At 38.8% G+C, this 17,109-nt stretch overlaps 1 protein-coding gene across 6 annotated transcripts in view; it reads left to right on the top strand.

The window, feature by feature from the left end:
• Positions 1-319: 319 nt before the first annotated feature.
• Positions 320-17,109, top strand: part of LOC131035390 (uncharacterized) — a 29,103-nt gene continuing 12,313 nt past the window's right edge. For 2 of the 6 annotated variants that reach the window (XM_057967085.2, XM_059214082.1), the window contains exons 1-2: positions 733-848; positions 11,681-11,748. In XM_057967085.2, the coding sequence (XP_057823068.2) occupies positions 11,719-11,748 (30 nt within the window). In that variant the 5' untranslated portion in view covers positions 733-848; positions 11,681-11,718. Of the gene's footprint in view, positions 849-11,680; positions 11,749-17,109 lie in introns of all 6 variants that reach the window. The other 4 variants (XM_057967084.2, XM_057967083.2, XM_057967081.2 and 1 more) reach the window with 3 other exon arrangements.

Genomic DNA, 17,109 nt, shown 5'->3' with positions numbered 1-17,109 from the left:
ATTTTGAGTTGACAATTATTGAAACAACTTTGAGTAGGTATTGAGCAACACTTTGAAATGTGTACTTTTTGACCCTTGTGCGCATAATTGATCCCAAGCATGCATCGTTACTACCCAGAAGTTAGAACCTTAATTATAAGCAATTAAGTTGCATACAAAGAACCAATTTTTTTTTTATCAAAATTTAATGTATGATTTAAAAATTTTAGATCCGCGAAATTAACTATATCCACTATTAGTGCTCTTCTCCTATCTCATCCTGATATGAAATAATCCATGTGACGAGAAATATTGATAACAATTGAATCCACGAACAAAAGATACTAACGACTCTAGAAATCTAGTGTCTCTTTAAAACAAAGGTTTAAGCATTTTTTATTAGTGTGTGCACACTGAATATAAAAGACGCAAAGCCTCTGTTACACTACCCACCGTCGACATGATATTTCAGTCCGAGAAAACATTCTACAGGCCACTTTTGTTTTGGTAATTCTGCTGCATTCCACCTATTAATATACGATGCTGAATTTCTTCTGCTCACAAACAAGTTCCTTCTTTAAAAATCCATTACCCATTTCTTCACCGAAATGGATGACCAGTTTCAGCCATGCACAAGCACACCTATCGCCTATCTCGTCATGGGTTCCTCCTGTTCATTCAAGAAAACAATCACGAAAAAGGGCTCTGGAGGCTTCCATTGGTTTGGAGGCACAAATAGAACCAGAAGAGGTGGATTTGCATATCAGCGAAGGGAAGCTTCTGAGTGAATTGAGCACGTGGGGTATTGGAGGGCCTGCAAAGTACTTTGTCGAGGTGAACAGTGAAACCCATCTGCTCTCTGCATTTAGGTATAGCCATCCCTTCCATAGCCAAATTATTTTTTAATTATGCCTTTTGAAGTTTTTTACATAGCGTATTGTTGAGAACACCTAAATTTAAATAAGGAACCTGCCAGAAAGCTCAGTCACAAAAAGTGCTGGTTGCTCATTGGTAGAGAATCAACCAAACAAGGCTTTAGGTTGGAAAATTAGCTGGTCCATAAAAGAAACATTATGGTCCTAAAGACATTTTTCTTCTCTATGGCTTCCTCTTTCAGAGAGTTAGTACCTTACTTATTTTGAGAGCTACCACCAAGTTTAGAGAAATAATCTGTCATTCTTTTCTAACATTTTTTAATAAACCAAATTGGTATCTTAATTGGCCTTGACCTAAAAACTACCTCGATCTTTACCTTTCATTAATTTGTTTCTAAGAATAGTTCTCTCTTCAGTTGACAACTTTTAGATAGTACAGTGACATTAATTCATGTAGTTGATCATACTTTAGATCCCCTTGAATACAAAATGCCCTAAGGTCATATTGAAATTCCAATTCTCGAGGCCATCTAGAAGATCTTCCTTCTCAGTTATGTGATATTCATACCCTTGTCTAGAACATAGATAACATTTATGGTGCCTAACTCATCTCTTAGAAGTTAGATCTCCTTCACCTACAGGGTCTTCATTACCATTTATGTCATCTTCAAAATTCAAATTAATGAAGAAGGGAGAAGTGGGGCGAATGGCTTCTCTGCAATTTTGTCTTTTAGTTCTTTTTATTGAATCTCAGTAACTGTCTCCTGTAAACTAAAGCAGTTTTTCATGTTTCCAAACCATTTCCATTGCAGAAACTTCCAAATACTTGTACAGAGTAAACAGCCTGGAAAATTCAGAAAAGTTATGATAGCCTTTCAATTATTTATTAATAGCTCTTTGAATTTTCACGCATCTGAATTCATCTTGTCAGAATATTGCTTATGTTTCCCATACTCTTTCCATGAGTTTTCATAAGTTCTTAGTACCATTTCGAAGAATTTCAGAATATTACTTTTTTTTTTATTACCTTTTGTGCCTAGTTTCCCCTTCCCGCAATAATACATTATCCTTGAGAAATCTCCGTTTAGTTTCTGCTTTTGATACCCATGTTGGTGAAGTTTCCAAGGACCTATTTCTAATTCTTGATGCAACATTGGTTTTTAAATATTTTATGATTATCCTACTAGTACTACCTTTCTTGACAAGTATGTCTATTTCACATAAATCATAGTAGCTGCATTATATTCATAGAGTATAGACTATAAACACATTGGGGAAAGAGACATGATGGGTCTGCCTGAAGCCATTTATACAGTATGCCTAAGAGTGGATGTCTACCACAACCTGCTTGCTTGGCGGCTTGTACCTGCTTTCCCCAACCATGTCTCGTCTGCCATCTTGTGGAGTTGGGCGGAGGTTGTAAAGGGTTACTTGACTCCGTAAGTGTCCTTTTGGTCCTAGGCCACAATGGTGCTTTTAGGATGGCCTACTTACGAGCCCGCTCACCACCCTTCTCTTACACCTCAGGTCCTTCCTCTCGCAAGGTGGATTTCAGACAGTGTGCATATCTATTCCCTAACATAGAGGCATACACTTAAGCATAAATCTCACATATAAAGATGCATACATATACACCTAAAGAACTGACAAATATTATTTTGAGTATTAATTATAACAAGATGTTGAATGTACAGTTAGATTGCAATCCCTCAACTGCTATCGATTGATGGACTGATCTGATATCAACTGCTGGTGTTTGATGCTATGCTGGAAGTGCAATCTGCCGTTTGGGGATTGGAATGCTTATTGCTTGCTGATTTTGTTAATCTGATTCTTGTATTTCTGTAGAAGTATCTGGGAATGATCGATGATGAATGATGGTGTTTGATATTGATATTTTCTGAAGGCGTATCTTGCTGATTGCTGATGATACTGAAATCTGAACATGTGTTTTCTGATCACTGATGATGTTCAATCTGCCTTGTGATTTGATATCTTGCTGATCTGCTGATATCAATGCTGATGTTTCTGAAGATTTGCTTTTGGATGATTCCTTAATGATTTGATGATACTGGAGGTATTATGATCCATATGTCCTTTTTTCCCCCTTTGAATGCTTGGGCCATGTCTCTTTATATCCTTCCAACGGATCTGGAAAGTTATGTCTTCTTTCAAGGCTGTGACCCTTGGAGTAGGGTATGTCCCTTGTTACCCACAGTACCTCTTCATGGCTTAATTATTTTATGATTTGTTATCGCCACGTTTAACTAATCTTTGTTAATCCTTGATCTCCTCTTCTTATTTGATGCAACAAACAAATCACCAATCAACCAAAACATGAACCATTTGTTTAGTAGCTATTGTTTGAATCCTTCCACAGAAAAACCCGACTCGCAGGTTTGCCAGAATGCACTGATATGAATTGGAAGTCCTATACATCAGACAACATAGAGTTTCCAATGCAGCCTGCTGACAAGAATGGCTGTGTACGACAGGGTGTGGAGCTGCGAATTAATTTCTAAGGTTCCCATGCAGTAAAATGTAGAGAATTGTCTATGGGAGATGCTCCTTTGCTTCAAGTATCACCACCGCTGATAGCTGTTCATATTACTCACAAACTTTAGAAACAATTGGATACCCGAAATATTGTTGATTTTACGCCCACTTTAATCATAAGGTAAATAATCCATTCCAAGCTTCTTTCGATTTATTATGGAAACCATGAATTGTGAGGAGAAAGAAATCGTGAAGTCTTAATTTCTTATTTAAGTTTGTGGTTCATGAAGTGGATATCAGGTTGGGGGTATGACACTAGAGAAGTAGTTTGCAAACATCTTCACTAAGCCTTTGGCATTACCTCATTATCTTCGACTACAATTGATGCTTGGGGTGAAGAAAGTTGTCTCGAGAGTGTCTGATTGAGTCTTCCTTCACTTGTACATGTTTTCTTTTCATGTTTGTTTCTCTATTCTAGAGAGGAGTTTTTTTCCACAAGTTTTCCTCCATTTCTCCATTTGTGAGGGATATTTTGTTCATGGTTATCTCATTAGGCCTTGTTGCCAAGAGCTATCTTTGCTTCTTATGCATTGTTTTGTATTCCCCAAGTTGCAAAAATATATATTATCTAGCTAGATTCACTTTAGGACTTATTCACACCTACTTACTTAAGCTTACTTATGTCATTTACCTTTTGTGTCTCATATCATAGGATTAAAACACTTGTCATGGTATTAGATAGCTTGAGGGTTTTATCCTTGTCTATGCCGCAAGGCCATCTTATTATAGTGTATCATATTGTATTCATTGTTTTTTGACAATATAGCGATTCATTTTTTTTGCATCTCTATTGTGGAAGGTTTTTGGTCTTGTTGGTTAGATTGAAATACTTGTGAGCTCTTTCACAAATCCAACAATTCTTGCAACTCCAACAATTTTTGCATATGCAAGTTAATACAAATGTTCAAGAAATGTGCACATGATTTAAAGTGGATACTTGTTGACGTGTATTTTGTACACAATCAAACATAGAATAAAATACCCAAGGGTACCTTATCCTCTCTTGAGTAAAGCCTCTGAATGCTGAAGATATCGCGAAAAGGATCAATCAGGGTGACTTCAAGGTTCTTCGTTGTAGGACCTCTACGTGTGGATAAGCTCTCTGTGGTATGATGTGATTTGCTAGAATCACAAGGGGACTTACACTTGAAGACTGAACATCTGATTTGCTTTGAATATTGCTGGAACGCAGGTTTTTACTAACTTAGATTTGAGAAAAAAAGAAAAAAGACGAGGGCAAGGAAAGGATCTAATTCTGATACTAAGAATGTAAGAGCAATGATTGATCTTTGATGAAATTCTAACTAAGTCTTGTTTTGACATCCCAGGACCATCTCCACAAGGTTAGTGCGATCTTCGAAGGAAAGCTTTATGATGTTCAAATCATCACTACAGGCATAGACACCATCAGGCTGATGCATATAAATGAAGAAGCGACAATTGAATTTAAGCTTAAGCTGAATGATTCCAGTTGACTACACAAGGCAAGTCTGCAATCAGCAAACTGCTAGTAGTATGGATATACGAATTTCACCATCAATCAAGCACATTTCTTCCACTCATCTAATAACATGAAATCAAATATGAGAAGTATAGAGACCATGCAAATTGTCGAATCGACCCATAAATTTCACCATTTCTTCAATGAAGTTTTACAAGTCTTTTACAACAACATCTTGGCAACAATCTTTGCCTTCTCTCTCTACTCTACTCTAATTGCTATTCTATCAACTGACTAATCACCTTCTAACTACTTTCTATTCACTAACTCCTTTCTAACTCCTAACTAATTGCCTTTACAAAATGAAGAGTCGGGGCTTATATAGTGCCCACAATACAATTCAATGGCTAAGATCAATCTGAGATCAATGGCCAAGATTCAATAATGAAAACCCTAATTAGGGTTTGTTACAACCATTACATAACATTTAATGTTCGACCAATGATAAAATTACATTTTAAGGACACATGTCTTCTCTGGAAAATTTGACCAATGGATAGCTGGGGTAGGTACATCGAAGTTTGTGCCACTTCCCATGAGTTAGGTACATTGAATCTGGACATGCTGAGGTGGACCAACTGGAGAAGTGATGACTGGGATGCCACCTCGTCTGACACTTGGTTGATGCCAATTTGATGTTGCTGAGAAGCTAGCTTTAATTAACTCTTTTGAAATTATCTGCTTCTTCAACGAACCCTTGCTCTAACTTCTCTTGTCTTTGATGTGCAGGATGATTGATGTACCTCGCCTTGGAATGCTGGATTGGAAGAAGTTATTCTTGATGATGCTTGACTGAAGAAGGCCGTCTTTGTTGATGCTAGACTGGAGGAGGTCGCCCTTATCCTTGCTTGATCTTCTTTGATGTTACTGAGCTGGAGGAGATCATCTTTGTCCTGGACCGGATCTTCTTTGATGAGACCCTGTCGACTTGTAGATACTCCAGCCTCAGGGGTCGCCATCTTGATACCTACACAACATTTCACAATTAGTAATATATCTTGAAGTCTAGAAATTAAACTTAAAAGGAAGATTTAAGATTTTAATTAGGAAACCTCATGATAAATCTTGAGTTATCATTTCCTAATTAACCATGCAATACTTAGATTTTCCAAAACAAATGTCCAAAAATCAAACTTTGAACAAGGATGCTAGGATAGTTTCGCCATACCTCCTCTTGAGTATTAAACTCTAAGAAATGATGTAAAAAATGGATTTTGCTAGGCAAAATTTAAATCAAAATTCTCCCTTGGATGAATTGCGCCTCCTCTAGCTTCAAAAAGAATAGACTCCACCCTCTTTGATCTTCAACACTTGAAAGAAATTCACTCCAAACCAGCTAGATTTCGCCCCTCCAAATTGCACTTCAACCTCTGGATTTCGCTCCTCAAATAGCTCTCCAATTTCGCACTTAGGAAAGGATGAATGAATGATTAAACTTGAGCAAAGCATCACCCATATATAGAGCGCTCACCTTGATTCCCTCCAAGGCCGACTTGCCAAAAGGGAAATGGAAATGAAATAAAATCCCCCTCAAAAGAAGGCCGACTTGCTTGTAAAAGCAAATAAATGTATTCGAGCGCTCACCTTCATTTAAAATTTGAAAATTAATTTTAATGCCTCCAAAGTGGATTTTTGATTATTTCAAGGCCTAAAAATTAATTTATTAAATTAAAATGCCTTTAATTTAATGCGAATTTGATTTAGCCCTTCCAAAGGCCTCAAAGTTAGCAACTTGGTGAATTTTAAGGAATATCAACGCTCAAAAATGTAAAAAATGAAGGATATCACTAATTTCGCCCTGGACCTTCAATGAAGGTCAGGAGCGATTTTTCAATCTTGCTCTTAATCCTTCATCCTTTGGATTCCAAATTGCTTCCAAGACATAAAATATCATCTCTTTTTCCTATCCACACAAGATTTGGTCTCAATTCCTCAAACAAAGGAGAGGATCCTGAAAAATCGCTATGGGCCCTCTCTGAGGGTCAGGAGCGACTTTTTGATTTTAGGCTTGATTCTTCATCATTTTTCATTAAAACATTATTCATCATTTGGCAATGTCCTTCCTTAATCCACTCCAACCAAATTCGCTTTGTTGTTGCAAGGTAAAATGAGGATTTTCAACAATATCGCTATGGGCCCTCTCTGAGGGTCGGGAGCGATTTTTCGCTGTGGGCCCTCTCTGAGGGTCAGGAGCGATTTTTTATTTTCTGACCAAAATCATCAAGTTTCAAAGGCAAAATAATATTCATCATGCTTTTGGAGGTCTCTTCTCCTTGTCCTAATCTTGCCTTAGCACCATTTTGAAGAAAACATGCATTTTTTGAAAATCTCGTTGTGGGCCTTCAGTGAGGGTCTGGAGCGATTTTTTGGTTCTAGGCAAATTCCTTTATCTTTTAATCTTCAAATCACCTCCAAGGCATAACACATCACGTTCTCCTCCTGTCCAAGCAAGATTTTATCTCAATTCTTCAAACCAAGGAGAGAAACTTGAAAAACCGCTATGGGCCCTCTCTGAGGGTCCGGAGCGATTTTTGTAATTGCCTTCAAAATATTGATTCTCAACGATTTCTTTTCACTTCAAGGCTTTTCAAACATCGTTTCAAACCCATGCCTAACCTTAGCTTTCCTCAAACTTGGATGAAAAGTTCCCATATTAGGTTTTTCGCTGTGGGCCCTCTCTGAGGGTCAGGAGCGATTTTTGAATTTTAGGTTGATTTCATCTTGTGTTGATCCTCCAAATTATATTCAACGGATAGAACATGCTTTCCTTCATCCCTTCCAATCATAAAACATACTTTGATCTTGTAAGAATAGTGCATATTTGAAAATCTCGCTGTGGACCCTCTCTGAGGGTCAGGAGCGACTTTTGCTACCTGGACCAAAATGTTTCACTTTTCATCTAAAAATCACTTTGCCAAGGGAGATATCGTCTTGTTCTTTGCTATGAATAAAAATTCATGTCCAAGAAAGGTCCAAAAATGTGCACACAAAGAAAATCGCTGTGGGCCCTCTCTGAGGGTCAGGAGCGATTTTTCCTTTCCTGGGCAAAACTCCTTCAATTTATCATCTTTGATCAAGTCTAGATACTTCATTATGCTCATTCTATCCTTCACCATGCCTTTGACATCTTAAGTCGACCAAATAAGGCTAGCAATGACCCCTACAAGATTTCTCGCTGTGGGCCCTCTCTGAGGGTCAGGAGTGATTTTTCTGTTTTCAACAAGGTCCTTCATCATTTCTAGCCAAAACTTCTTTAGGTGGGTGGAGAAAGTCATTAATTTTCCATTTATGATCAAAACTTGGTCTCTTTTCATTGCAAAATGAAGGAAATCAAAATCTCGCTGTGGGCCCTCTCTGAGGGTCAGGAGCGATTTTTCACTGTGGGCCCTCTTTGAGGGTTAGGAGCGATTTTTTGCTGTGGGCCTTCTCTGAGGGTCAAGAGCGAAATTTGACTTTTTGAACTCTCTGTCAGGATAATTTTATGGAATATAACATTTAAGTATAAGTGACATTTCTTATACTTTAAGTTATATTCCATATATACTTTCAGGATGTTTGAGAGTGGTTTCAGACCTCCAGGAGTTATATTGCAAAATCTAGTTTTTGGAGGTTTTTTCAGTTTCTAGACTTAGTCAAATTTCAGGATCAGGTTATTCCAGACTTAGCCAAATTTTAGGACATTCCAGACTTCATCACTCACCAACTTGACCTCACTCAAGCAGAACCTGCTATCCAGGTGATCCCCTTGGCGACACTCAAAATGCGAAGGCTAACTGACAAAACCCTAAAAGACCTAAAGAACAAACCCTAGAAAGCAAAAAGCAGGGGTCCCCATTTGCAATGGGGCGATGTGTGAAATGGTCACAACAATACCCTACATGGTTTCATGCTTCTATATCAGCAGCAAGATTTCTTGTATCATCATTTGAAATAATGAACTTCTTTAGTTTTTTTTTTTTTTGTCGGTAATAGATGAAGATTTTATTAAGATATCGGGATTTTGAACTGGCCCGAACCAAGTGGGGCTACATCCGGGAGCCACCTCCCCAAAAAAGCACATTAATACCAAACCCCTAAGCAGGTCCATGGTTACATTGGTGCTTTGACTCCACCCTTTTCATGAGAGCGAAGGATCATATTGAAACTATGTTCCTTGACTCGCTTTTCTTTCTTCCTTTTTACCTCCGTCCAGGCTTCCCTCTGCCTTACATTTTCCAGCATTTTCAATTTGGAGTCACTTGGCGCAACTTTCCCTTGCTCCTTTGGGCATCGCAAACCAACTTGATCCCCATGAATCTCCACTACAGCGCTGCACCGCATCGGTGAACCAGATTTAGCTCTTGGCTCTTGATGAAAGTCTCTTCCTACCTTATCCGCACCACTATGAGCGCAGACACTGACATTTATCACAGCCCCAGAGCCTCTTGATTTAACTCTATTAGTCTCCAAATCCACTGTTGGAGTTGAGTTCTCCAAAACCCCCATCACCTTCTCACCTTCAGCATTACAACATTTATTCTCCTCCCCAAACCCTGGGTAGATCTGCCCTTCTCATCCACTTTCTCCATCATGTAATGCCGAGGGGACACTTCTTTCCACCAAGTGGCAGGCTTCTCCACAATATGCTTGTCACATTGGGCTGCAATATGCTCAGTTCTAAAACATCTCCTGCATCTAAGGACACCCCTTCGAAGTCCAAGGGCCGCAACCAACTCCCTTTCGAAGTTTTAATCGAAATCTCAGATGGAAGTGCTTTAAGCACATCCATCTCCACCAGAATCCGAGCATAAGTTGGGTGCAGCAAATTCTAAAGAACCTTTGTCTACCATCAAGAAGTTGCCCAAAGAGTTCCCTACCGCCTCAAAACAGGAGTCAAACTAGAATGGCATGGGAAGGTTAGGAAGCCTAACCCAAAGAGGGAGACGATCAAAAGATTCCAAAAGAGGGCTAAAAGCCGGTTGCCAAGGTTTCAGCATAAGTGGATGACTATCCTCCCAGCACCACTGATTGTCGCAAAGAATCACATTCCTATCCTTCTCATTTTAAAAAACAACAACAAAAAACCCTCAAGCATGCAGGTAAATTTGAACACAACCTTCCAGAATGGGTTCCCACTGTGCAGAGATCCACTTGTGCAGATCACTCAAACTTGGCCACAAACCTCTGAAACGCCTAATAAGCCCTAGAATTGAGAAAACTCTTTCATTATGTTCCACGTCTTTTTCCATCTCCTTTGTCAAAGACACAATGACAGGCTTGGCAATAAGATGCTCTGCATAAGTAGACTTGGCAAAACCCTCCCTATCAATGTGCTATAGTCCAACCGTATGACCGTGCGGATTGGGATGAGAGACAAATGGGGCCTAGAAGGTTGTCGATCTTGAACAAAATCTTTCTCCCACAGCGAGCTCCCCTCACCAGTATTGGAACAGAAAGGGTGCCGCTTCCCTTGACCATTCCGCAATGAATCCCTACTCCCACCCTCACCTCTGTACAAGCCATGTCCTTCTCATCCATTGAAGCAAAGGCATAATCCGTTTGAGAGCGGCCATGCCTCACCACAGCCGCCCAATGCTCTCTTCCTCTCCATGAATGCCCTTCGGCAGGGAGCCTCCATGCCTTCGAAGCCCTAGCTGTGAGAGCCATTCAATTACTAACTTCCTTAGTCAGTTATTACAGGGAGGAGTTGTTCTTTAGGTAGTCTCAAGGAAGTCTCCAAAATGTATTTTTGCCTGAGACCATTAAGTCTGCTTCTTTTGGAAAGGATAAAATATATCTTTTAAATTCTTACACAAATCAGCTTGAGAATGCTAGTAATATGGTCGGTATGCCATGGCCTATGCTTAAAATTGTTGCTTAGAACAAAGAAGATGATGTCAAAGAAATTGCATATGGTAGTGATTATAAATCAAATGGTTATGATGACAGGTATGACTTTTTCTAAGACGTTGAAAATCTTGTTGGATTGATTAGAAATGAAGACCAAGGTGAAGAAAGAGAATACAAAGAAACAAAGCTTTATAACTGGATTGAAGATGTGAGGAAGATGATTATGGTAATTCTGATATTAAGCATGCTGGAGATCTTGGTATAAATTAGTATGACAGGAGAGAAGACAGAATGTTTTTGGAATCAATACCTACAACCAATGCACTTGAAATGTTTGATGAAATACTGTGACAATCATTCAAGTGTCAAATTTATTTAGAGACTTAATCATAAAGCCTTATTAATGTTTGAAAGACATTTATTTTAATGGATTAAATATTGTATGCTCATTCTATGGGCTTGACAATATTATTTCAAATATTTTGTATAGTCCTAAAAGGAGTTGGCTATAAAGTGGCTACAAATCAGTTATGAGTGAGTTAGGAGAAAGAAAACTATATATGCATGTTCACAAATTACAACTTTAAAGGTTCCACGCCTCTTCCTCTCTGTGGTTTGGAGGTTTCTCTCCTTTCCATACAACTTCTTTCTATGGACTGTAGGGAGACTTTTGTAATCCTAAATTCAAAAAGGTATGAAGAATATTGCTGCACTTTGTGCCATTATTTTCTTGGTTTTTTGCATGTTCTTTGTATGATCAACTTGTAATTGCTTCTTTGTATTTCTCTGGCACTGTCTGTATATAGAGACTTTGTGCTCAGATTTTGAGGAAATTAGAAGAGTACTATTGAACTTTGGGTCATTATGTTCTTTGTTTATTGCAGATTATTCATATGCTTAATGTGCGATTGATTCCTCACATTTTTCTTGCATGTTAAAGGAGTAAACCCTCTAATCTATCTCTCTCGCAAATGCTGCATGCATGAATCAAAGGACTTTGTGTCTCTGGTAATTGTTGCACATTGTTTCATCTTTTCTTGTCCTTCCCAATTTTGTTTGAGAAATCTTGCATAGTATCTCTTACAAGCCTATCTAGGGTTTCTTTGTGTTCCTTTCTTTTTCCCCTTTTTTTGAAATGTTCTCTACTACGCCCTTTTGAAACTAAATGCAATACACGTTTATTTATTTTAAAGAAATTTATAACAGCAGCAATTATTTAAGTTTCCACTCCAAACTAATAAAAAAGCTAGGCATAGGATAACAAGTTTTTTATATTGAATTTCTGGAAATTTGATTCATGGATTGGTTTTTTTAATAATCGAATTTATAGATCACACATACCAATCAATAAGCCTGATTTGCTGTCAAGGATTAATCTCAGGTGTGCAGAAGACCATAAACTGGAAGCTTTTGGCGTCCAAAACCCTCAAGGAGCTGTGATTTGTCTTCTGGTCACCTGTGTGTGTTCTGGTTGGAGGAAAGGCTCTATATCAAATGCAGATCGCTGTACCCACAAACTGCTTCAGACTGAAATAAACTCGCCCAGATTGCTAGAAAGACCACCAACAGTTCCAGCGATAGATAATTTGATGAAATTACTGCTTCCAACTAGAGTAGAACGCTGTTGCAGACCTGGGGCTTCGTCCAGAACTGCTAAGACAGGGTTTTCGTCCTGTACTTATGCTGAGTTGCAGAGCTCATAATTCAACAAGAGAAGACAAACATAATAATCCTCTTAGACATCGACCTCTCCTTAAATAATAGCCTCGGCAAAAGGCATCAATCCATCTAGAAACCTCCTTAAAAGACTTAGGCACAATATCCAATGTTGTGTAAATTATTAAATTGACCCCCATAATGATTTGCTTAGGTGAAGCAACTTAATAACTTGAAATGGCCCCAACTTAAGTGACATCGATGAGTTATAATTATTAATTTCCAATCATAAGTTTTTTGGGGTATAAATTAATTTAATCTTTCATTCCCTTATTAATTCATTAATCCTAGCTTGGGGAATGCTGCAGGCCAGAATTTGACTTCCTGTAGCCTGTCACTGAAGAGGGGACATTACAGTCCTCCCTTCCCGAGATTGATGGTTCTCCATCAATTGCAAGTTGGGGTGTTGAAGGATCTCTTCTCCTTCCCAAGTAGCGTCATCAAGAGGCAGATTCTTCCATTTGATTAAATATTCTCGAACCATTTTGTTTCTCAACTTCCTCTCTCCAATCTGCAATGCCCTTTGGAACCAAGACCAACTTCCCCTCTTCATCTAGAGGTGACAATTCAGGAGAAGCAACTTTATGCTGTCCCAGAACCTTTTTGAGACAGGAGAAGACATCAAACACATTGTGTATTTTGCTGCCCTCAGGTAACTCCAATTCATATGCAACCTCTCCTATTCTTTTCAGAATCTTGTAGGGCCCATAAAAACGTTGTTTCAGCTTTTCTGCCCCACTCATCTTCAATGTGGTCTGTCTATATGGCTGCAAACGTAGGAACACTAAGTCTCCCACTTCAAAAAACCGTTCAACTCGATGCCTATCAGCATATATCTTCTGTTGGTTCTGAGTATGTTGTATGTTTTCTCTGAGTGCTTTGAGAATGTCCTGGTAGCTCTGCACTGTCTCTTTAGCTCGTGGAACCTTACTGTCATCGAATGCTAAATCCATAAATGATAAAGCCTCATATCCATACAAAGCTCTGAAGGTTGACATGCCAATGGACATGTTATAGGTGGTATTGTAGCAATACTCACCAAGATAGAGCCACTTAACCCAAGCACGCAACTATCTCGAAACATAGTTTCGCAAAATAAACTTCAATCCACTTGTTAACTATTTATGTCTGCCCATCCGTTTGAGGATGGTAGTTGGTGCTGGGTGTCAATTCATTTCCTACCAATTTGAACAACTCTTGCCAAAACATACTCATAAATCTGCTATCTCTATCACTCTTACAATTGTTTTGGGCAATCCGTGCAATTTGAAGATCTCCCTAAAAATTAATTCCGTAATCTGCAATGTTGAGGAGTTGGTAGGAACAAGAAGGAAGTGTGCATATTAGTAAGCCGGTCAACTACCACAAAGATACAATCTTTCCCCTGCACACGTGGTAGCCCTGTGATAAAATCCATTGATATCCCTTCCCATTTCTGCTCAGGAATCGACAAAGGTTGAAGAAGACCTGCATGAAATGTGTGTTCTGACTTGTTTTGCTGGCAAGTCAGACATTCTCTAACATGTTGGGGCACATCATCCTTCAATCCTTTCCAGAGATTACGAATCTAGCAATAGGTTTTGAAGAAACTTCGGTGCCCTGCCACAGGTGAATCATGTAGTGCCTCCAATATTTTCTTCTTCAATTTGGAACTAGGTACAAGATAGATTCTGTTTTTAAAATAGATAATGTCATTCATCATTGCATATTTGTCATCCTGCACCTTACCATCAATAAGATCACAAGCAAAAGGATTCTTTGAATACTCAACCAATAACCGTGTCTTCCAGTCAGCTGCGATCTCTGTGAGGGAACACAAAGTGGGTTTCCTAGAGTGAGCATCTGCAACAACATTTTTCTTTCCTCTTACATACTCCACATCAAAATCGTAAGCTTGAATCTTGCTTACCCATTTTTGTTGCCGCTCATTCAAATCCTTCTGCTCTAGGAAATACTTGAGACTGTTATGATCTGTTCGCACTATGAAACGAGTCCGAACCAGGTACTGCCCGAACTTAGCTGGCGCATGCATGATCGCTAGCATCTCCTTATCATATTGTTGTGACGTTTTCACACATCGCCCCATTGCAAATGGGGACCCATGTTTTTTTTTGCTTTTTAGGGTTTGTTTTCTAGGTCTTTTAGGGTTTTGTCAGTTGGCTTTTGCATTTTGAGTGTTGTCGGGGAGATCAATAGGATAGCAGGTCCTGCTTGAGTGATGTCCTGATCCTGAAATTTGGCTAAGTCTGGAATGTCTTGATCCTGAAATTTGACTAAGTCTGGAAATTGAAAAACCTCAAAAAACTAGATTTTGCAATATAACTCTTGGAGGTCTGAAACCACTCTCAAACATCCTGAAAGTATATATGGAATATAACGTATATTCCATTAAAATTGTCCTGATAGAGAGTTCAAAAAGTCAAATTTCGCTCCTGTCCTTCACTGAGGATCTAGAGCGAAAAGCGCTCCTGTCCCTCTCCAAGGGTCCAAGGCGAATCGCTCCTGTCCCTCACCAAGGGTCCAGAGCGAAAATACTTATTTGAGCCATTCCTCGCCTTGTTTGGTTAAATTGAGACATCAAAGGCATGGTGAAGGACAAAATGAACATGATAGAGCATCCAGACTTGATTAAGGACAATGAAATGATGGAGTATTTGTCTAGAAAGGTAAATTCGCTCCTGTCCCTCACCAAGGGACCAGAGCGATTTTATTCATATACACATTTTTAGACCTTGTTTGGACTCGAACTTTTATTCATGGCGTGTAAAGAGATGATATTTTCCTCAGCGAAGGAAATTGGAAGTGAAAAGTAAAAAGATTTGGCCCTGAGAGCAAAAATCGCTCCTGTCCCTCACTGAAGGACCGGAGCTTGAATTCCAATTTCGCATTATCCTTGCAAGATTTAAGTGGTTTCCCGATTTGAGGAGGTCAAGGGAAGTATGTTTTGCCCGTTGAATATAACTTAAGTACGCCACAATGAAGAAAATCGGCCTAAGTAACAAAATCGCTCCTGTCCCTCTCCAAGGGACCAGAGCGATTTTCCCTCAAGGCAAGTTTTTGGCAAAAGGAAAGCAAGTTTTGCGTTTGAGGTGGATGGAGGAAGACACAATCGATCCGTTGAAGATAATTTTCGAAGCTAGCAAAGGACGAATTGGCTTGTAATTGCAAAAGTGCTCCCGTCCCTCACTGAAGGACCAGAGCTTGAATTTCAAATTTGCACTGTTCTTGCAGGATCAAGACAATTTTATGATTTGAAGAGACCAAGGAAAACATGATTTATCCATTGAATATAATTTGGAAGGCTAACAAAGGACGGATAAGCTTGGATTTGCAAAATAGCTCCTGTCCCTCACCAAGGGACCAGGGCGAAAATGGTTCTAAGGAGCATTCATTCCAAAAATTGGATAGATTGAACTCAAAGTTACGAATGAGAATCCCATTTTGGATGTCCAGGAAGAGATTTTGAACGTGAAAAAACAAGAAGTGTGAGGTCTAGAATGAGATCGCTCCTGTCCCTCACCAAGGGACCAGAGCGATCTTGTTAATAGCCATTATTTTTCATGATTGGGCGCCAAATATCCTTCAAATTACATTAAATGCCAGATTCGATAAAACCTTGAAATATTTTTGGCATTTAATAAAAGCGCATGGTATTTAATAATTAATTTTGAGCCTAAAAAAAATCGATTTTTTTAATTATAAAGGCATTTAAAATTAATTATTATTATTTTAAAAAAATAAAATAAAATTGGAGCGCTTGGGGTATTATTTAATGTTTTTATCAAGTCGGCCTCTTCTTTTATTAATTTTTATTTATCTTTTGGCCTATTTTTCCAAGTCGTCCCATGGAAATAAAATGGTGAGCGCTCTATATATTTGAGGCATGTTTTTCATTATTCAAATCATTCACTCATCATTTCAAGTGCGATTTGGAAGAGCAATTTGAGGAGCGAATTTCTACCAGGAGTGGAGACTAAGAAGGGCGAAATTCATATTGAAGGCTATGGGAGAGGCGAATTTCTTGCTACATTTGAAGGCGAATTTCCAGATCTTGAAGAAGCTAGCTAATGGAGGCGCAATTTTATCCAAGGGAGAGCTTTGATCTACACTTTGCCTAGCAAAATTCTTCTTCTTTTACATCATTTCTTAGAGTTAATTCTCAAGAAGAGGTATGGCAAAATCATCTTGACACCTTTATTCAAGGTTTGATTTTTTTTTAGACATTTTTTAGAAAAGTCTAAGTATTGCATGGTTATTTAGGAAATGATAATTCTAAGATTTATCATGAGGTTTCCTAATTTAAAACTTAAATCCTCTTTCTAGTCTATATTTCCACGTTGCAAATCATGTTACTAATTTGGAAATGTTGTGTAGGTATCAAGATGGCGACTCCCGAGCTCGAAGGATCTACAAGTCGGAAGGCTCTCATCAAGGACAATCAAGCCAGATCAAGGGCGACCTCCTCTAGCCTAGCATCGACAAGGACGGCCTTCTTTGGACTAACGTCATCAAGGGCGACCTCTTCCAATCCAGCATTCCAAGGCGAGGTACATCAATCATCTTGCACATCAAGGACACAAGAAGTTAGAACAAGGGTTCGTTGAAGAAGCAAATAGTACCGGATGAATTAATTAAAGCTAGCTTCTCAACAAC

Source organism: Cryptomeria japonica, chromosome 2 (assembly GCF_030272615.1).
Source record: "Cryptomeria japonica chromosome 2, Sugi_1.0, whole genome shotgun sequence".
NCBI classification, from domain to species: domain Eukaryota; kingdom Viridiplantae; phylum Streptophyta; class Pinopsida; order Cupressales; family Cupressaceae; genus Cryptomeria; species Cryptomeria japonica.
The sequence above is the reverse complement of the archived record's forward strand: the minus strand, read 5'-3'. Positions and strand labels throughout refer to the sequence as shown.